The sequence below is a fragment of the Odontesthes bonariensis genome, chromosome 15 (genome assembly GCF_027942865.1).
Source record: "Odontesthes bonariensis isolate fOdoBon6 chromosome 15, fOdoBon6.hap1, whole genome shotgun sequence".
Taxonomy (NCBI): Eukaryota; Metazoa; Chordata; class Actinopteri; order Atheriniformes; family Atherinopsidae; genus Odontesthes; species Odontesthes bonariensis.
The window spans coordinates 36,784,188-36,806,515 of NC_134520.1; the positions used below are offsets into that span (position 1 = coordinate 36,784,188).

The 22,328-nt window shown below is 49.2% G+C and overlaps 1 protein-coding gene across 12 annotated transcripts in view; it reads right to left on the reverse strand.

Moving 5' to 3' along the window:
- mast2 (microtubule associated serine/threonine kinase 2) overlaps positions 1-22,328 on the reverse strand; it is a 206,007-nt gene that overhangs the window by 46,109 nt on the left and 137,570 nt on the right. For 9 of the 12 annotated variants that reach the window (XM_075486106.1, XM_075486107.1, XM_075486108.1 and 6 more), the window contains 4 exons: positions 12,560-12,651; positions 3,859-3,934; positions 2,936-2,956; positions 881-959 (listed from right to left, as the gene is read on the reverse strand). In XM_075486106.1, the coding sequence (XP_075342221.1) occupies positions 881-959; positions 2,936-2,956; positions 3,859-3,934; positions 12,560-12,651 (268 nt within the window). Of the gene's footprint in view, positions 1-880; positions 960-2,935; positions 2,957-3,858; positions 3,935-12,559; positions 12,652-21,493; positions 21,700-22,328 lie in introns of those variants that run through there. The other 3 variants (XM_075486114.1, XM_075486115.1, XM_075486109.1) reach the window with 3 other exon arrangements.

Genomic DNA, 22,328 nt, shown 5'->3' on the forward strand with positions numbered 1-22,328 from the left:
CCTTTTCTTTCTTTCTTTCTTTCTTTCTTTCTTTCCCTTCACTTTCCTTTCCTCTCCTTTTCTTTCTTTCCCTTCACTTTCCTTTCTTTGTCTTTCCTTTCCTTTCTTTTCTTTTCTTTTCTTTCCATTTCCTTTTCTTTCCTTTCCTTTACCTGCTGTGCAGAGCGAGCAGCAAACAGTGTAACAGGCGCGGCTGTCGGCAGGCGGCAGCAGGCAGTGATACGAAGGGAGAGAAAATAGGGCCAAGAGATTGTGAGGTCTGACTTTTTCCTGGAGAACCATTTTGTGATGCAAATGTATTACTCTGTTGAACGCATATTGTTCTGAGAAGCAAAACGCTTTATTTTTTAAACCCCAGCCAACTAGCCGGACTACCTTCATCAGCACCAAAACGAGGCTGGAACTCTGCTCACAGGACGCAGCAGGGGGTAAGAAGATGTTCAGAAATGATGCTGCTGATATGGGATGTTACACAGCTTCATGTCAGAAGAGGCGAACTGTCCCTTTAAAGAGGCGAACTGTCCCTTTAAAGAGGCGAACTGTCCCTTTAAAGAGGCGAACTGTCCCTTTAAAGAGGCGAACTGTCCCTTTAAAGAGGCGAACTGTCCCTTTAAAGAGGCGAACTGTCCCTTTAAAGAGGCGAACTGTCCCTTTAAAGCATCGAATCATAGAGACTTTGTGTCCTGGTCCTGTTTCAGGTGGACGAACCGCCTCCTGCAGGCTGGGATAAGCAGCTGATGGTCAGGAGGGGGCGTTTCTACGACTCAGGTCAGCAAAAGAAGCAGAAAGCTGGGGGACGCAAAGGCATCGGAGGGGGAGACGTGGGAGGACAGGAACCAAAACATTTGTTTTCATAGATTAAAGATGTTCAGATATTTACCGACACAGTGGAGCTGGGGGTGTTGGTTCCATAGCCGGAGGAAGGCAACGAGGCCAGAGACCAGCGCCTGCCATCGGTCCTGAAAAACAGACACAAGCTCAACTTTAAACGAGACGAAGAAGAAGAGCCGTCAGACAGAAGCAGCTCAGCTGGAGGGAAATGCCAACAAAGAAAAGATGGAACCACAGGAGAGGCGTCCTCTGAGGCCCTGCAGACGGTTGATGGACTTCGTCCACAGCAGACACCCTGATCCAGCTGTTCTGAACAGCTGGATCAGGGTGTCCAAGCTGCTCTAACAGGGAAGCAGGAGACGCTCACATAAGCACAGGAGCAGCAGCCTGAAAATAACCAGCCCATCAAAAGGATCAAGAAGCAGGAGGAGAGCTGATGGTTCTTCTTCTTTAAATAAATGAGCTGCAGGTGTTTCAGAAGAAAGAAGGAGAACCACACTCAGAGTGGTCACATGGCCCTGAAAGGATTATTGGCTAAATTACAATCAGACTGAGTTATTAAGGGTAATTCTCCTTGGATATATGGCGGTGAATGAATGGGATCAGAGGCACAAAGCGTGTCATACCCCGGTATGATAGGTGGCGCTGTACCCATTCCAGCTGTTGCTAATAGAGCCACTTCCTGTTGACCTCTTCACCACCAACAACAACAACAAACTCAGGCATTGGAGAAAGATGGAGAACGCAGAGCCAGATGAAGCTACGTCCCTCTACATTTGCTCTGTGATGAGCTGCTTGTTGCACAAACTCGATGCCCAACGGAGCATTCTCCATCGCGTTGTTTGTTTCTTTCTGACGGCGACAACAACAGGAATATCGTCTCCTTTGACTTCCGGGTCACGACCCCGGGAAAACATCTGGAGCATGCGCAGAACGCAAAGTCTGATTCACCACGAGCTTCAGCGTCTACAAGCAGGTTTAGAGTGACTTTAACCCAGTTATCTCGGGCTCTGAATCTGATCCGATCCAGTTCTTAGTCAGATTAAGGTGTCTACATGCACTTAATAACTCAGTCTGATTGTTATTTAGCCAATAATCCGATCCGATCCAATTCTTAGTCAGATTAAGGTGTCTACATGCACTTAATAACTCAGTCTGATTGTTATTTAGCCAATAATCTGATCCGATCCAATTCTTAGTCAGATTAAGGTGTCTACATGCATTTAATAACTCAGTCTGATTGTTATTTAGCCAATAATCTGATCCGATCCAATTCTTAGTCAGATTAAGGTGTCTACATGCACTTAATAACTCAGTCTGATTGTTATTTAGCCAATAATCTGATCCGATCCAATTCTTAGTCAGATTAAGGTGTCTACATGCACTTAATAACTCAGTCTGATTGTAATTTAGCCAATAATCCGATCCTTTCAGCGCCATGTGACCCCACTGAGTGGCTGATGGGTCAAAGTTAAAGGAAGTTGGTCTGACTGGAGGACATTTTGCATTCTCTGTGGTCCAAAGCTTCCTTTCATTTCACTTAAATGTGTTTAAGATGCAGAGATCAGTTTAACTTCTGTCTGCAGAATTCAACATGAATTAATCATTAACTCTCCAGAGGAGGACAAACATCCATCAGAGATTACAGGGATGGCCTCATGAATGAATGAATGAATGAACTTCTGAGTGAACACACTCTAAGGTGCCAGAAAACAGAGTTTTAACTTGAAATTAGTGAATAAATCTGTCAGAAATCAGTGATTCTAAGAGAGAAAAAGACTAAAAGTTGGTTCCAAATCAAGCTTCACTGATCAGCCCCTGTTTCAGAGCTCCATTAAGAGTTAAACTCAGACGGTTCAGACTCAGGAACAGGCCGTCACCGCACACATTGCTTCATAATCAGGTGCGTTTGCACGTGTTGGTCTGTTATCTGGGATCTAAACTGGTCTGCAGCTGCCAGGGTTCCAGCATGAGGAGCCGTTTGGGGGTTTAAAACACGTCTTTGTTCGGCCTCTGCCGGGGAAGAGTGTGCATGTGCGTGTGCATGTGCCTTCAGCCATGCAGGACGGGGGGGAAAGACGGGAGGTCAAAGCTGAGAAGTTACCTGTCGGCTCTGTGTCCGTGACTGTGAGGAAGACAAGACAGCAGTTTGTTTCAGTCAGTCAAACGCACTCAAACACAAACTCTGTAAATATGAGTTGTTTGGTTTTAAAGGTGACATATTCTGGCCCTTTTTAACAGTTTCACACACTTTCCTGAGGTCTTATTGAGATGTTTGAGACACGTTTTGGTCTAAATACCTGCCGGTTTGTGTGATTTAATGCAGGAACACAGACATAATGAAGCTGAACAACCCTCCAGCTCAGCATACAGATACAGATAGTTCCTCTGTTGATCCCAGAGGGAAACAGGTTAGCATGTAGCTGTAAGCTAGCAGCAGATGCTAGCAAACAATGCTTTCTCATCAGCAGTGATGGACCAAGCCGGAGATGTACACAGCGTAACTCGTAGTAATGATTAGTAGTAATATTTCTCTAATGAAGCTAAATATTAGTTAAATGAACCCCTCTGAGTTCACATCTGATTTTATTTCTTTATCATCGAGGCTGTAATTTGAACCCTGTGGCATCAGAACGTCCTGAGGAACAGGGTGTCGTATCAAACTCCACCACTTGGTGTCACTGTTGCCCCAGAAATGAGCAGCTCTGAGGTCAGAGTCAGGACACTGATGGATTAATGCTGCTCCCCACATGGTTGATAATGTTGTCATGGAAATGAGCCACTGCATCATTCCAGGAGAGGGCTGTTACCATGGAAACATCCTCATCATGTCGGTGGAAATTTGGGAGGCGTCCTCGCTTTGATTTTCCCTTCGAACGGCGTCAAACCGAAGCCGAACTTATGACAGAAATAATAAACCAGACGCAGCAACGTGAGGTTTATTCACCCCGGAGGAAGGGGAGGAGCTTAGGCCGCCGCTGTGACATCACACAGGACGGACTGAGGAGACACCTCTGTGCGACTCACCTGCGAGCAGGAACAAAGGAGAAGTGTGCAGCTGTGTTGGGGGAGAAGTTCCGGGGGCTGTCCAGAGGGCTGGTGCCTGGAAGACGAGAAAATGGGACAAAATGAGACAAAACTATCCTCAGTTCGAAGGTTCAGAACATAATAAAAAACATCTGGTTCCTATAAAGTCCAACATCACAGGAGCAGCAGTGAAAAACTAAGTGAACCCCTGATCCAGCAGCTGGTAGCAGCAGTGAGTGAGAAACTAAGTGAACCCCTGATCCAGCAGCCGGTAGCAGCAGTGAGAAACTAAGTGAACCCCTGATCCAGCAGCTGGTAGCAGCAGTGAGTGAGAAACTAAGTGAACCCCTGATCCAGCAGCTGGTAGCAGCAGTGAGTGAGAAACTAAGTGAACCCCTGATCCAGCAGCTGGTAGCAGCAGTGAGTGAGAAACTAAGTGAACCCCTGATCCAGCAGCTGGTAGCAGCAGTGCGTGAGAAACTAAGTGAACCCCTGATCCAGCAGCTGGTAGCAGCAGTGAGTGAGAAACTAAGTGAACCCCTGATCCAGCAGCTGGTAGCAGCAGTGAGTGAGAAACTAAGTGAACCCCTGATCCAGCAGCTGGTAGCAGCAGTGAGTGAGAAACTAAGTGAACCCCTGATCCAGCAGCTGGTAGCAGCAGTGAGAAACTAAGTGAACTCCTGATCCAGCAGCTGGTAGCAGCAGCAGTGAGAAACTAAGTGAACCCCTGATCCAGCAGCCGGTAGCAGCAGTGAGTGAGAAACTAAGTGAACCCCTGCTCCAGCAGCTGGTAGCAGCAGTGAGAAACTAAGTGAACCCCTGATCCAGCAGCTGGTAGCAGCAGTGAGTGAGAAACTAAGTGAACCCCTGATCCAGCAGCTGGTAGCGGCAGTGAGTGAGAAACTAAGTGAACCCCTGATCCAGCAGCTGGTAGCAGCAGTGAGAAACTAAGTGAACCCCTGATCCAGCAGCTGGTAGCAGCAGTGAGAAACTAAGTGAACCCCTGATCCAGCAGCTGGTAGCAGCAGTGAGAAACTAAGTGAACCCCTGATCCAGCAGCTGGTAGCAGCAGTGAGAAACTAAGTGAACCCCTGATCCAGCAGCTGGTAGCAGCAGTGTGTGAGAAACTAAGTGAACCCCTGATCCAGCAGCTGGTAGCAGCAGTGTGTGAGAAACTAAGTGAACCCCTGATCCAGCAGCTGGTAGCAGCAGTGAGAAACTAAGTGAACCCCTGATCCAGCAGCTGGTAGCAGCAGTGTGTGAGAAACTAAGTGAACCCCTGATCCAGCAGCTGGTAGCAGCAGTGAGAAACTAAGTGAACCCCTGATCCAGCAGCTGGTAGCAGCAGTGAGAAACTAAGTGAACCCCTGATCCAGCAGCTGGTAGCAGCAGTGAGAAACTAAGTGAACTCCTGATCCAGCAGCTGTTAGCAGCAGTGAGTGAGAAACTAAGTGAACCCCTGATCCAGCAGCTGGTAGCAGCAGTGAGTGAGAAACTAAGTGAACCCCTGATCCAGCAGCTGGTAGCAGCAGTGTGTGAGAAACTAAGTGAACCCCTGATCCAGCAGCTGGTAGCAGCAGTGAGAAACTAAGTGAACCCCTGATCCAGCAGCTGGTAGCAGCAGTGAGTGAGAAACTAAATGAACCCCTGATCCAGCAGCTGGTAACAGCAGTGAGTGAGAAACTAAGTGAACCCCTTATCCAGCAGCTGGTAGCAGCATCAGTGAGAAACTAAGTGAACCCCTGATCCAGCAGCTGGTAGCAGCAGTGAGTGAGAAACTAAGTGAACCCCTGATCCAGCAGCTGGTAGCAGCAGTGAGTGAGAAACTAAGTGAACCCCTGATCCAGCAGCTGATAGCAGCAGTGAGTGAGAAACTAAGTGAACCCCTGATCCAGCAGCTGGTAGCAGCAGTGAGAAACTAAGTGAACCCCTGAACTCAGGTTTAACGTCCACCACAGCTGATAAGATCAGAATCAGAATCAGAAAAAACTTTATTTATCCCCGAAGGGCAATTAGAAGGGCGAAGAGCAGTACATTAAAAGAAGAGCAAGAAAATGGAATCGTAAATAAATAAATAATAAATAAATAAATAAAATAAATAAATAAATAAATAAGGCATCGATAAAATTAAAATGACAAGATCTGTTATGATTGTTGAGTTTGAACCCAACTAAAGAGAAAACACATCTGCTCTGTACACGTGCAAAAGCTCTCTGATCTTTGGAGTGTGACTCATGATGAACTGGAGGATGAAGAACTCGGCTGAGAGGAAACAGGAGCAGAGATGAAGCAGTCGGACATTTCTGCATCAATAATGCATTTCTGTCGGCAGCCTGTCTGGGCGGCGCAGAGCCTGAAATATTAATAGTTCGCCTCGGCCTCTGTGGCCGCCTGTGCAGAACATGTTCGTGCTCCAGTGAACACGCGTGTTATTAGTCAAACAGACCGCCTGTTGGCGTCGGCCTCCCTGTCAGCCGAAGTCACAGTTACAGGGACAGAGAGCTTCCACTTCACGGTTAGAGATGTGTGGCAGTGAAGCTGGGAGTCCATCTTCCTCTGAGGGAAAGTCTAACCCCAAACATCTGGAAGAAGGTCCTAAAACTGACCATCAAGCAAAACACGAAGGACAGCATCCCTACAGTGAAGCACGGCGGTGGCAGCATCATGCTGAGGGGATGATGGATGGAGCTAAATAAAGCTGTTCCAGTCTTCCAGAGATGTGAGGCCGACCTCGGTCCTCCTGAGAATCTGTGGCGCAGCAATCTGGATGATTTTTTCAATCAAATCTCCCCCAAAAACCCATTTAAATTAAAGGTTTTAAAGCAAAACTATCTGTAAAACATTGAAGGACGTGAATACTTTTGGAAGAATGCCACTGATTCCAACATTAATTTAACTCCTTTAAATCTTTTCTCTCATAAGAAACAATGAACACGAGTTCTAAATGTACCTGTCAGGTACAGAAGCTGCTGGCTGTCACATTTTAGGCTGTTTTTTTGCTGCAAATTGGAGCGACAGTGACCTACTTTGGCAAAAACCAAGAAAATATTCCATCATATGAGAAACAGGCAAATATAATATCTGCTCGGCGCCTCGCTGCCTCCGGGGAAGGCGAGGCTGTAATAATAAGGAGGGGGATGTGTGACAAGAAAGGAGTCTGGAGCCGAGCCGTCGTTCATTAGCATGACAAAGATGGGAGGCGGGTTTGTGTGAATTCATCACGTCGGAGAACAAACAGCTGTCAGTCATCAGCTGACCTTATTCAGGTTACCAGGTAACAGAGGCAGAGCGAGGGAAACATTAGAATTAGGGCTGGGCGAGTTAACTCGTTATTATATCACGCCGATAAATATTTTATCATGCATTAACACAGTTTAAAAAAAAATAATAATAATTTTTTTGGAGCTTTTGTGCCTTTAATGGAAAGTTCGGCAAGACAGGAAGCAGGGGGCAGAGAGAGGGGGAACAACACGCAGCACAGGGCCGTCCGATGCGGAACTCGAACCGGGGACCACCCCTGTTTTATTATTTATTTTATTTTGTAAAAGTCTGCTGCTCACAGGCTTTTATTTTGTAAAAGTCTGTCGCTCACAGGCTTTTATTTTGTAAAAGTCTGTCGCTCACAGGCTTTTATTTTGTAAAAGTCTGTTGCTCACAGGCTTTTATTTTGTAAAAGTCTGTCGCTCACAGGCTTTTATTTTGTAAAAGTCTGTTGCTCACAGGCTTTTATTTTGTAAAAGCCTGTCGCTCACAGGCTTTTATTTTGTAAAAGTCTGTCGCTCACAGGCTTTTATTTTGTAAAAGTCTGCTGCTCACAGGCTTTTATTTTGTAAAAGTCTGTTGCTCACAGGCTTTTATTTTGTAAAAGTCTGCTGCTCACAGGCTTTTATTTTGTAAAAGTCTGTCGCTCACAGGCTTTTATTTACTGTTGACACACATGCACATGCACAGGGTTACACACTCATATGCGCATATGGCAGCACATTTAAAATAAAGCTAAATGCTAAAAGCTATACGCTACTTTTGGATTCATTTTTGGATTCTGCGTACAAATGAGATTAATCGTGATTAATCAGGGAAATCATGTGATTAATTAGATTAAACATTTTAATCGTTGCGCAGCCCTGGTTAAAACTCAGTAACAACATTATTTATGGAACAATAACCGAGTTATGATCAGAAGCAGCTCTGTCTTATAGAGAAGAGAAGAAAACGAGGAAATGTAACGTTTCATAAAAGTGAAATGTAACGTTTCATAAAAGTGAAATGTAACGTTTCATAAAAGATGTTCTGTGTGAGGAATGAACCTCGCCGGCCCCGGAGGACGTAAAGCTCTGAGAAATGGCCATTTGATTAACAGCTAATGGATGCGTGATTGAAGCCGTGATGAGATTCCTGATGAAGGTCGAGGCGACGGAGAGGAGCCACGAAAAGGTTCGGCCTCCGGCGGTGAATATTAATCAGCTGAGCGGCGTCCTGCGGAGACGGCTTCGGGCTCGCGGCGAGGCTCAAACCCGCACGGCGCCGTTCATTAATTACATCAATTAGCAGCGTTCGCTTCCTCTGCGGCAGCTCGGACAGAGCTGGGCGGCAGCGTTGTCATGGAAACGCAGCAGCTCGGAGGATGGAAGAGAAGCCGTGAACCCGATCAGGCGACCTCACAAAGTGCAGAAAGTAACAGAACATCAGAGTTTTAAATAGTTATCTCAGCGTCTCAGAGGAGATGATGAATTCTGCTGAAAGCTTTGACAACAAACTCATCAGATGATGAAGTCGAGTTCTTTTCAAAGCGTCTTTCATCCTTTCAGACGCTAAATATAGCTTCATTTGAACCTTGTTCCCGTTTCCATCATTTTCTCTTATTAGCTGCAAATATGAACATTCTGCTGGAATTCAGCTGAGAATTATTTACATGAAACAGGCAGAGAAGAGAGTAAAGATCCACCTCCTGGGCTGGATCATATTTCATCAATCTGAGCTTCTGGTTTGGACCATAACAGAATTAGGGCTGGGCAAAAACGAGGACTTCTCACCGTTTAATAAACTCTGAAAGGATCAAATCCTTCCTCAAAGACTCCAAACAGATGTCGGTTTGAGTTTCACTCCGACCCAAACGCAGATTATATTTTAGATTATTTTAGTTCTCCGACATGTGGAATTAGTTCTGGGCAACGATTAAAATGTTTAATCTAATTAATCACATGATTTCCCTGATTAATCGCGATTAATCGCATTTGTACGCAGAATCCAAAAATGAATCCAAAAGTAGTGTATAGCCTTTAGCATTTAGCTTTATTTTAAATGTGCTGCCATATGAATGGAAGTGCCATAACATTTGTTGTGCAAACACACTTTTAACATCAGCATCTTTCTGTAGTTTTTATGTAGAAGCCTCGCTCCACTGTCTGTTTCCTTGAATGACTTGCTGCTATCAGTTGTGTGTTTTGCCTTTAAGTGATATTTTAGACTGGAACTACTACGCTGAGAAGACAATTCAACTTGGCTGTAAATGCAGGAGTTTTTTTTTAAATTTATTTTGAAATACGTGCTTTTATGTTGAAACCAGTAAAACAGGAAGTAGCGCCGGTTAGCTCCGTTAGCTTCACACCTGTAGCGGTGATGTTAGCTGCTAGTTTATCTTTATTTTATTACTTCATGCTTCCTGGTGTTTGCTGTAACTGTGAATGTGATGCATTCAAAGACTTTTACAATAATAAAACCTGCGTTAATGCGCCATAAAATATGTAGCGGCGTTAAATAATTAACAAGTTAACGCAATAATAATTAGTTAATAACGAGTTAACTCGCCCAGCCCTAAACAGAACAAATGAAATAATGAAACTTTATATTTAATCGGATTAGATTCAGGTTTGTTCAGGACCGGCCCGGTGGGTTAGGATCCAAAGATCCAGTGAATCACTTTGTTCGATGCAGGAAATACCGCCGGGTACAACGAGAACTCGCCGTCTCATTCGCCAGCCGCTCGGTTACGGGAGCGGGCTGATGATGGATCCAATCAGCAGCTTTGGAACGGATGTAACCATAAATACCCGGGCCCAAAGGAGCCCAAAGGAGCCCAAAGGGGCCCAAAGGAGCCCAAAGGAGCCCAAAGGGGCCCAAAGGAGCCCAAAGGGGTCCAAAGGGGCCCAAAGGAGCCCAAAGGAGCCCAAAGGGGTCCAAAGGAGCCCAAAGGGGCCCAAAGGAGCCCAAAGGAGCCCAAAGGAGCCCAAAGGAGCCCAAAGGGGCCCAAAGGGGCCCAAAGGAGCCCAAAGGAGCCCAAAGGGGTCCAAAGGAGCCCAAAGGGGCCCAAAGGAGCCCAAAGGAGCCCAAAGGAGCCCAAAGGGGCCCAAAGGAGCCCAAAGGAGCCCAAAGGGGCCCAAAGGAGCCCAAAGGGGCCCAAAGGAGCCCAAAGGGGCCCAAAGGGGCCCAAAGGGGCCCAAAGGAGCCCAAAGGGGTCCAAAGGGGCCCAAAGGAGCCCAAAGGGGTCCAAAGGAGCCCAAAGGGGCCCAAAGGAGCCCAAAGGAGCCCAAAGGGGTCCAAAGGAGCCCAAAGGAGCCCAAAGGGGCCCAAAGGGGCCCAAAGGAGCCCAAAGGAGCCCAAAGGGGCCCAAAGGAGCCCAAAGGGGCCCAAAGGGGCCCAAAGGAGCCCAAAGGAGCCCAAAGGGGTCCAAAGGGGCCCAAAGGGGCCCAAAGGAGCCCAAAGGGGCCCAAAGGGGTCCAAAGGAGCCCAAAGGAGCCCAAAGGAGCCCAAAGGGGTCCAAAGGGGCCCAAAGGAGCCCAAAGGAGCCCAAAGGGGTCCAAAGGAGCCCAAAGGAGCCCAAAGGAGCCCAAAGGGGTCCAAAGGGGTCCAAAGGGGCCCAAAGGGGCCCAAAGGAGCCCAAAGGAGCCCAAAGGAGCCCAAAGGAGCCCAAAGGAGCCCAAAGGGGTCCAAAGGAGCCCAAAGGAGCCCAAAGGGGCCCAAAGGGGCCCAAAGGAGCCCAAAGGAGCCCAAAGGGGCCCAAAGGAGCCCAAAGGGGCCCAAAGGGGCCCAAAGGAGCCCAAAGGGGTCCAAAGGAGCCCAAAGGGGCCCAAAGGAGCCCAAAGGAGCCCAAAGGGGTCCAAAGGAGCCCAAAGGAGCCCAAAGGGGCCCAAAGGGGCCCAAAGGAGCCCAAAGGAGCCCAAAGGGGCCCAAAGGAGCCCAAAGGGGCCCAAAGGGGCCCAAAGGAGCCCAAAGGAGCCCAAAGGGGTCCAAAGGGGCCCAAAGGGGCCCAAAGGAGCCCAAAGGGGCCCAAAGGGGTCCAAAGGAGCCCAAAGGAGCCCAAAGGAGCCCAAAGGGGTCCAAAGGGGCCCAAAGGAGCCCAAAGGAGCCCAAAGGGGTCCAAAGGAGCCCAAAGGAGCCCAAAGGAGCCCAAAGGGGTCCAAAGGGGTCCAAAGGGGCCCAAAGGAGCCCAAAGGAGCCCAAAGGAGCCCAAAGGAGCCCAAAGGAGCCCAAAGGTTCCAGCAGGCAAACAGAACCAGGCTTTTTCACCATGTAAACAGCCACCATCCACATCTGGATCCGGACTCCACAGTCGGATCCAGATGTTGCTGTTTCATCACAGAAGTTGAAGCCCAAACACTGATGCAGGTTAATCGTTAACTTAGTCAGAGATCAATAAGTTTCAGATGGCAGCTGATTGGAGATGAACAGAGAAATCTGTCTTTTGTTTGGACCTCTTTGGTTTCAGAATGAAAATCTCAGCGCTGATATCCTGTTCGGCTGCTCTCACATTTATCCTCTTTCATTAAGTCTCATCTTTCCTCCCAGTTTAGTTTAGATTCCTCCGCTCACGGCCCCCCCGTCACCATCCTTCCCGTCGGTATGTGACGGGTTCTGGTGGATTTGAGCTTTTCTGTTAACAAGCTGTCAGACAGAAACTCTGCCGCCTCGCGCTCTCACGGCTGTTTGTGACGGCTGCTTTTCCTCTGAGAAAAGAGCTGAATTAAACATTTCTCCTTCTTTTTTAGGAGTATTTCCATTTCTCAGAGCTCACACTGACGTCTTCACAGCTTTAAACCCAAAATTATTCAGTGTACCATGATTCCAGATGACGTCTCACACTCACTGCTGAAGTGTTTGTGAGAGCTGTGATTACTTTTAAAGGATTCATGTAAATATTTCCAAATATTACCACAGAAACAAAGAGAAAGTGTGATTTATGATGCTGAAGAAATTTATTCTCAGTTCAACACCTTAAGATAAAATCCGTCAAGTTATTGATATTCAGGCTCCAACAGCGATGTTAGATGAAGCTCCTTTACTGTGCAGGACGCCTTATCAGCTTCATTTCTTTATGTTTTTTATAAAAACAGGAAGCAGCTGATCCACTGAAACATGTTCCAACATGAACATAAACCCAGAATCTGAGGCAGAACCAGAGTTAGTTCAGTTCTGAGCAGCTTTAAAGTGAATATCTGCAGATGTTTCCATGGTAACAGCTGCAGAGAGTCACTGAAACATGTTCCAACATGAACATAAACCCAGAATCTGAGGCAGAACCAGAGTTAGTTCAGTTCTGAGCAGCTTTAAAGTGAATATCTGCAGATGTTTCCATGGTAACAGCTGCAGAGATTCACTGAAACATGTTCCAACATGAACATAAACCCAGAATCTGAGGCAGAACCAGAGTTAGTTCAGTTCTGAGCAGCTTTACAGTGAATATCTGCAGCTGTGTGTGTGTTACCTGTGTGTCCATGCAGAGGAGAGTGTGGCCGCGGCAGCGTGGGGGAGGTGCTGGAGGTCACGATCAGGCTCTTCCTGTTGCTCGCTCGACAGCTGAAGACAAAACACATTCAGATCAGAGAGTCGGCCTCAGACTCCACACGGTGAACCAACATGAGGGTGAAAACGCAAAGAGCCACACATGGACGTCCATGACCCACAATGCATTTGGCTCCTGCCCGAGCCGAAATCAGCCGGCCTGAAGCTGATTTCCCTTAAGCTCTAAACTCTGTAAACTTTAGCAACATTTGAAACATTTTCAGGTGAGAAAGTAGTCGTTTAGATCCCCAACGTGTTGAAAATCTGACAAAATACCGGCTGTTTACAATTTTGTTCCCACGAATTTGGCGCTACTAAAGCTAGCCGCAGTGAGCTAACGCACTTCCTGTTATTTTCACAAAATAAAATACCCGTTGCCTTTTATCATAGGGAAAGCCATTACCATACAATTGGTGCTTTTGTTTTGAAAACAGGAAGTGAACCTACCCTCGTTGTAGCTAGCTTGAAACTGCCGTTTTGACAGGAAATGACGATCGGCGACGTCACGTTACGTTGCATCTTGGGTAGTTTGAGTATGAGTAGTAACCTCATGATGCATACCCAACATTTAGGAGAATCTAGTATGCATCCGGGAACTTCTGCTTACTCAAACTAGCATACTAACTCAGAACGTTAGTAGGAGAAGTATGCGGTTTGGAACACAGCAGTAGAGTTTGTAATGGGAGGATGTCAACAGGAACTATGGCAGCCCAGATGGGACAGTTTCTCACAGATCTTTAGATGAAGACAGAAACCCCTTTAAATTGTTTGACATTTCACACATAACCTCCATCACTATGACTATGTTTTCATCAGAGAAGCTTTCAATGAGCTGCTGTCGTCAAAAAAAAAGCTGCCAGTTTGGGAGGCAGAGCCTTCAGTTATCAGGCCCCTCTCTGTGGAACCAGCTGCCAGTTTGGGAGGCGGAGCCTTCAGTTATCAGGCCCCTCTCTGAGGAACCAGCTGCCAGTTTGGGAGGCAGAGCCTTCAGTTATCAGGCCCCTCTCTGTGGAACCAGCTGCCAGTTTGGGAGGCAGAGCCTTCAGTTATCAGGCCCCTCTCTGAGGAACCAGCTGCCAGTTTGGGAGGCAGAGCCTTCAGTTATCAGGCCCCTCTCTGTGGAACCAGCTGCCAGTTTGGGAGGCAGAGCCTTCAGTTATCAGGCCCCTCTCTGTGGGACCAGCTGCCAGTTTGGGAGGCAGAGCCTTCAGTTATCAGGCTCCTCTCTGTGGAACCAGCTGCCAGTTTGGGAGGCAGAGCCTTCAGTTATCAGGCCCCTCTCTGCCTGTAAGATCAGGCGTAAAACTTTCCTTTCTGATAAAGCTTATAGTTAGGGATGGTTCAGCTGACCCTGAAACATCCCATAGTTCTGCCGCTATAGGCCCAGCCTGCTGGGGGAGCTCCCATGATGCACCTCTCCATGTACACATGACATTAACTTGCGTTTCTCTCTCTCAGCAGGTATTGTCACCACGGTGTAAATCCGAAGCTGAAGCCGTTCGGCTCGACTCCTCTGGGCTGAGACGTCTGAGAGGAAAACTCAATCTGCTTTAAATCTGTGACATCTGTCCCCGAACGGAGCGGCGGGAGGAGGAAATGAAGGCTTCACACTAAATATTTCTGCTCGGTTGTTTGCTGTGCAGCTCGGCGCCGTAATGACTCGAGGCGACGCGCTCTCCACTCGCAGGAAATTACAGATGGAGGCGGTAATGATGTCTTTGTGAAGCAACACATTTGTTCAGCTGATTCCTCTCAGGTCCAAACACGGGCGGACCGAACAAAGCAGGTTAAACATTAGTCACTCTGACAGGAACAACATCACAGGCCATCTTTGGCCCTTTCTGGTGATTCAGACTCAAACAGTGTTTGGTTCTGTGTGAGTGAAAGTATTTAAGTTAACGGACCCCCGGCGGGTCGTCTTCTGACAGCTTCTGGCAGCACCAGCAGGTGTCGGACGTGTGTTCTGTGTTAATTAGCCCGTCACATCTGCAGGCTGTGATTATGCAGTCGTGTTTCTGACGGGCCGAGCGCGCCTGAGTGATCACACAGCCTCCGTGAAGCGATTAGAGCGGAAATCACATTAAATCAGACGAGCGGCGAGACGTCCCATCGACGTTCCTCTCGCTGTCGGTCGGATCTTTTAAGCTTTAAGGACAAGGAACAAAACTTTTGTGCCAACTCAAATTCATTTTCCACGTGTCCACAAAACGTTTATAAATCACCCATCAGCCACTGAGGGGAGTTAGCTTCCCACTTCCTGATGGGTGGAGACATCTGCAGGGCAGATTAGCATGATTTCACCGCCACAAAATGACTAATTTTACCAAACAAAAACACAATTTACGTAGAAACGCCGCCTGTATTTTCACTGTGAGGCTGAAAGGACTGTTCACATACTTCCTGTGTTGTACCGGAGGATCCCACAAGGGGGCACACCTGGTCACTCAGGCTGGAAGCTGCAGCCGGATTCACAGGATGTAAACGATAAATGTTAAACATGGAAGAAGTTTTCGGTTTTATTGGTCTTAAGATCAGCCCCAAAACTGAGCCCGGCGCGAGAAACTGAACAATAAAAACGCTAATTTCTGAGGACGTGCACAACCAAACGAACGCAGAATACTTTATTTCAGGAATGTATGAATATAGCACTGTTGTTAGCAGTGTATAGCTAAGACACTAGCTTATAGCTAACAGTGTGTTAGCTTATAGTCCCGACGTTAGTTCACAGCTCGTCGACGTTAGCTCAAAGCTCGCTGACGTTAGCTCACAGCTCACCGAGATTAGCTCACAGTTCACCGACGTTAGCTCACAGCTCGCGTTAGCTCACAGCTCGCCTACATTAGCTTACAGTTCGCCGACGTTAGCTAACAGCTCGCCGACGTTAGCAAACAGCTCGCCGGCGTTAGGTCACAACTCGCCGACGTTAGGTCACAACTCGCCGACGTTAGGTCACAACTCGCCGACGTTAGGTCACAACTCGCCGACGTTAGGTCACAACTCGCCGACGTTAGGTCACAACTCGCCGACGTTAGGTCACAACTCGCCAACGTTAGGTCACAACTCGCCGACGTTAGGTCACAGCGCGCCGACGTTAGGTCACAGCGCGCCGACGTTAGGTCACAGCGCGCCGACGTTAGGTCACAACACGCCAACGTTAGGTCACAGCGCGCCGACGTTAGGTCACAACTCGCCGACGTTAGGTCACAGCGCGCCGACGTTAGGTCACAACTCGCCGACGTTAGGTCACAGCGCGCCGACGTTAGGTCACAACTCGCCGACGTTAGGTCACAACTCGCCGACGTTAGGTCACAGCGTGCCGACGTTAGCTCACAACTCGCCGGTGTTAGGTCACAACTCGCCGACGTTAGGTCACAGCGTGCCGACGTTAGCTCACAACTCGCCGGTGTTAGGTCACAACTCGCCGACGTTAGGTCACAGCGTGCCGACGTTAGGTCACAACTCGCCAACGTTAGGTCACAGCGTGCCGACGTTAGCTCACAACTCGCCGGTGTTAGGTCACAACTCGCCGACGTTAGGTCACAGCGTGCCGACGTTAGGTCACAACTCGCCAACGTTAGGTCACAGCGTGCCGACGTTAGCTCACAACTCGCCGGTGTTAGGTCACAACTCGCCGGCGTTAGGTCACAACTCGCCAACGTTAGGTCACAGCGCGCCGACGTTAGCTCACAACTCGCCGGTGTTAGGTCACAACTCGCCGGCGTTAGGTCACAACTCGCCGACATTAGCTAACAGCTCGCTGACATTAGCTAACAGCTCGCTGACATTAGCTAACAGCTCGCTGACATTAGCTCACAGCTCGCTGACATTAGCTCACAACTCACCGACATTAGCTAACAGCTCGCTGACATTAGCTAACAGCTCGCTGACATTAGCTAACAGCTCGCTGACATTAGCTAACAGCTCGCTGACATTAGCTAACAGCTCGCTGACATTAGCTAACAGCTCGCTGACATTAGCTAACAGCTCGCTGACATTAGCTCACAGCTCGCTGACATTAGCTAACAGCTCGCTGACATTAGCTAACAGCTCGCTGATGTGCCGTTGAAGCCCTGACGGTCGGAGGGTCCGACTGGTCCAAACTGCTAATTTCTTCGGTTCTATCAGCAACAGTCGCGTTATGTGCGGCAGACAGCGTTTTTTTGACCAAAGCTCACATTTAATTTCAGTAAATCCTCAGAACATCGTGCCCACCTCGCTAAAGAAGAGCACGATGCCTCTGCTTTCAGGAGACAAGAGTCGTTTTCATGACAAAATTAGACGTTAGTGCGACTTAAACATGAACATGTGGGGAGTTTCAGCTCTGCCTCGAATGTAAATCAGATGCGGCGTGCTGTGTTTATGTGTCCTCTGCCATCTGCTGAGATGTGCAGCATCAGCAGTTTGCTGCCACCTGAGGTGCACACACACACACACACACATAAACACACACACACACACACACACACACACACACACATAAACACACACACATTTTCTGTATGAAGGATGAGCTGCCAAGTCGGAGACTCAGTGATGTGTTATGGGAGTTTCTTCATCTTAAACACACACACTTTAACACACACACGGGGAAACGCAGCAGCACTGTATGTGAACCCTTCTGGGGTTTCTGACACCGACAGAAATGCCCGACCTGCCCCAGGTGGAGGGTGTGGGGGGGGGGGGGGGGGGGGGGGGCAGTCAGGTGTGTTTAATGGCCTGATTCCAGACTCTGAAATATTCATGACAATCTGTCTGATGGGTTCTGTTAGTCCAGAGAACTTCTAACCAAAAAACCAGCAGAGAACCTGAACATGAAACCGTTATTCAACCTTTAAAACATTTTGTTACGCTGAGCTGCTGTGCGCTAACAGAGACTGTAAATCACGTTTTTCCTTTAAGAAAGCAGCTTTTTCTATACATTTTAAACGGTTACTGAATGATGCATCGTTGTTAAGGCATCTTTTCACAGTCATTACAGGAAAGCTGAGCTCGATTTAACAAAAATCTGCCGGTAAACGAACGCGTCTTTCATCGTTAACACGATGCAGAAGCTGTTGGCGGATGTTGGCCGCTAATCGTACATTAAAGTAAGGCAACGTTCATCAAAGCAGCCACTTAAAACCTGCAGAACTAAACTGGTTTAAATCTTATTTAACAGACAGATTACTTTGTGTCACGTGGAGTTCCTCAGGGCTTCATTCTGGGGCCTCTTTTATTCATCATTTACCTCCGCATTACACAAAGGAACTAAACATGCTCCCACAGCGGTGGACGACACGCAGATCTACATCACCTGGGGGTTATAATCCCTCACAAACACTCATTAAGAGCCTCGAACAAAGAAACAACTGGATGATCCAGAGTTTCCTTCAGTGAAAGACAAACGGAGCTCGTTGTCTCTGGAGCCAAAGAAGAAGAATCTGAGCTCAGCTTCAGTCTGATGTTAAAAAGCACAAACCAGGCCAGAAGTCTGGGTGTTATCATGGACTCAGAGCTGATCCGGTCAGTTCTGAAGTCAGCCGACCGTCAGCTGAAGAATACAACTCATTTAAGCGGGAGTATTTCCCGCTTAAATGAGTCTTATTTTATGGAAGTAACCCTGAAAGCAGAACCAAGTTTCACATGGAGAAGCAGCATTTAGCTGTTCTGCTGCAAACAAGTGGAACAAACTGCCAGTGGAGATTAAACTTTCACCAAATGGAGACATTTTTAAATCCAGGTTAAAGACATTTCTGTTCTCATGTGTCTATGCATGAAATCTGCACGCTATCTTTGAACTTATCTGGACTGTTGCTGGTTTTTAAATTAATTTAAATGATTTTATTTGTTTCTCTTTATATTCTTTTATGTATTTTTTATTTATTTAATTTTTTTATTCATTTTTTTAAATTCATTAATTAATTTTTTCCATTTTTTAAATTTATTTATTTATGTATTTTTAATGCTTCTCCCACTCCCTGCTGCAATGCTTTTATTTTATGTAAAGCACTTTGAATTGTTTGTACATGAAATGTGCTACAAATAAATTTGATTTGATTTGATGGATGCTCGACTGTCCACTGAGAGAGAGCGCAGAAGTTATTCCTCAGGATATTAACATGACCAAAGCAAACACAAAGACCTTATTTACATATTCATGAACAGGTCGTTTGAAGGTGAAGAAGGAAGAAATCCCAAAAAAGTAAACCATCAGACCGTCTTCATTCTGTGGGAATCGGTTTCGAGCTGCCGTCCAAAGTGTCGGAGCCTGTTGCCATGCAGGCGTTAACCTCGCGGTCCTTTAAACACACGGGGGGGGCCGGACAGGAAGAAATCTGCCTGCTTCCCCTGTTATTACAGAGGACAAAATTACTGCTTCAAAGAGCCAAGTGCTGCTCTGTCTCTGCTGGAGACGCCTCCTCTGACAGAGAAGAAGAAGAAAGAGGAGAAGAAGAAGAAGGGGGGCATCAAATCCTTCCACCTGGATCTGCATCACAGGGAGGAAATCTGATCAAATCTGTCTCCAACGCACAGCGATGAGCGTCCTGTGAGCCCGTCAGAGCCCGCCAGAACCCGTCAGAGCCCGTCAGAACCCGTCAGAGCCCGTCAGAGCCCGCCAAAACCCGTCAGAACCCGCCAGAACCCGTCAGAGCCCGTCAGAGCCCGCCAGAACCCGTCAGAGCCCGTCAGAACCCGTCAGAGCCCGTCAGAGCCCGTCAGAACCCGTCAGAGCCCGTCAGAGCCCGCCAAAACCCGTCAGAACCCGCCAGAACCCGTCAGAGCCCGTCAGAGCCCGCCAGAACCCGTCAGAGCCCGTCAGAACCCGTCAGAGCCCGTCAGAGCCCGTCAGAGCCCGTCAGAGCCCGCCAGAGCCCGCCAGAGCCCGTCAGAACCCGTCAGAGCCCGTCAGAGCCCGTCAGAGCCCGCCAGAGCCCGCCAGAACCCGTCAGAACCCGTCAGAGCCCGTCAGAGCCCGCCAGAGCCCGCCAGAACCCGTCAGAGCCCGCCAGAGCCCGCCAGAACCCGTCAGAGCCCGTCAGAGCCCGTCAGAGCCCGTCAGAGCCCGTCAGAGCCCGCCAGAACCCGTCAGAGCCCGTCAGAGCCCGTCAGAGCCCGTCAGAGCCCGCCAGAACCCGTCAGAAACCGTCAGAGCCCGTCAGAACCCGTCAGAGCCCGCCAGAGCCCGTCAGAGCCCGCCAGAACCCGTCAGAACCCGTCAGAGCCCGCCAGAACCCATCAGAAACCGTCAGAGCCCGTCAGAACCCGCCAGAACCCGTCAGAAACCGTCAGAGCCCGTCAGAACCCGTCAGAGCCCGCCAGAGCCCGTCAGAGCCCGCCAGAACCCGTCAGAACCCGTCAGAGCCCGCCAGAGCCCGTCAGAACCCGTCAGAAACCGTCAGAGCCCGTCAGAAACCGTCAGAACCCGTCAGAGCCCGTCAGAGCCCGTCAGAACCCGTCAGAAACCGTCAGAGCCCGTCAGAGCCCGTCAGAGCCCGTCAGAACCCGTCAGAACCCGTCAGAGCCCGTCAGAAACCGTCAGAGCCCGTCAGAGCCCGTCAGAGCCCGTCAGAGCCCGTCAGAACCCGTCAGAACCCGTCAGAGCCCGTCAGAGCCCGTCAGAACCCGTCAGAAACCGTCAGAGCCCGTCAGAACCCGTCAGAACCCGTCAGAAACCGTCAGAGCCCGTCAGAACCCGTCAGAACCCGTCAGAGCCCGTCAGAGCCCGCCAGAACCCGTCAGAACCCGTCAGAGCCCGTCAGAGCCCGCCAGAACCCGTCAGAGTCCGTCAGAAACCGTCAGAGCCCGTCAGAACCCGTCAGAGCCCGTCAGAGCCCGTCAGAACCCGTCAGAAACCGTCAGAGCCCGTCAGAAACCGTCAGAGCCCGTCAGAACCCGTCAGAGCCCGCCAGAGCCCGTCAGAACCCGTCAGAGCCCGTCAGAAACCGTCAGAGCCCGTCAGAACCCGTCAGAACCCGTCAGAGCCCGTCAGAAACCGTCAGAGCCCGTCAGAACCCGTCAGAGCCCGTCAGAACCCGTCAGAAACCGTCAGAGCCCGTCAGAACCCGTCAGAACCCGTCAGAGCCCGTCAGAGCCCGCCAGAACCCGTCAGAACCTGTCAGAGCCCGCCAGAGCCCGCCAGAACCCGTCAGAACCCGTCAGAGCCCGTCAGAGCCCGCCAGAACCCGTCAGAGCCCGTCAGAAACCGTCAGAGCCCGTCAGAACCCGTCAGAGCCCGTCAGAACCCGTCAGAAACCGTCAGAGCCCGTCAGAACCCGTCAGAACCCGTCAGAACCCGTCAGAGCCCGTCAGAAACCGTCAGAGCCCGTCAGAACCCGTCAGAACCCGTCAGAGCCAGTCAGAAACCGTCAGAGCCCGTCAGAAACCGTCAGAGCCCGTCAGAACCCGTCAGAACCCGTCAGAGCCCGTCAGAACCCGTCAGAGCCCGTCAGAAACCGTCAGAGCCCGTCAGAACCTGTCAGAGCCCGTCAGAGCCCGCCAGAACCCGTCAGAACCCGTCAGAACCCGTCAGAGCCCGTCAGAGCCCGCCAGAACCCGTCAGAGCCCGTCAGAAACCGTCAGAAACCGTCAGAAACCGTCAGAAACCGTCAGAGCCCGTCAGAAGCCGTCAGAGCCCGCCAGAGCCCGTCAGAACCCGTCAGAACCCGTCAGAAACCGTCAGAGCCCGTCAGAACCCGTCAGAAACCGTCAGAACCCGTCAGAAACCGTCAGAGCCCGTCAGAGCCCGTCAGAAACCGTCAGAGCCCGTCAGAGCCCGTCAGAACCCCGACCCGGTTGGCTGACCTTCATCCTGCTGAGCATCAGGAGGATGAAGGGGGGAGCAGACCGTGGCAGAATAATAAAAAGCTGGATCTCTCACCTCTTGGAGCGCCGCAGCAGGCTTCTCTCAGGAAGGGAGAAATTGGAGAGCACCGTCCAGGAGTCAGACATGCTAACGCTACAGCAGCGCTAACGCTAGAGAGCGAGCGGCTCCGACACGAGTCAGCAGAGGACGACAAACGGGCGACATGGAGCATGTGCGCGAGCTGCTGGTGTGTCGGCTGGCTGCTTCAGAGCCTCCTCCCTCCCTCCCTGACGCTCCTCTCTTCCTGCAGCTGACTCCAGCACAGCTGGATATCAGCTCCACTCCTGAATCCTTTCACTCCTCCAGCAGCTGTACTGACGGCAGGCGCCGATGCTTCACTGATAACAGGAAGACGTCAGAGCTAACGTCATCAGAAGGTAACGGGGGGCGAACACGCCGACCAACAGGTCCAAAACAACCAGCAGCTCCACCCAAATTACTTTAAAACATCACAAATAAGGAAACGGAGACGGATTAGAGGCTTTACAGCCGTCTGCAGGACTGAACCTCCATCAGACACCGAGCAGAAAGAACCTTGTTTAGTCGTAATCAACAAAACCTGAAGCTCAGTAAGAGGAGATTCAACAACTCAGCTGGTTTTATTTCCCCATCAGAGCCCCGATGGCACGAAAAAACACAAGCTACACCCATCCTTTTATTTTGTAAAAGTCTGCTGCTCACAGGCTTTTATTCTGTAAAAGTCTGCTGCTCACAGGCTTTTATTCTGTAAAAGTCTGCTGCTCACAGGCTTTTATTTTGTAAAAGTCTGCTGCTCACAGGCTTTTATTTTGTAAAAGTCTGTTGCTCACAGGCTTTTATTTTGTAAAAGTCTGTTGCTCACAGGCTTTTA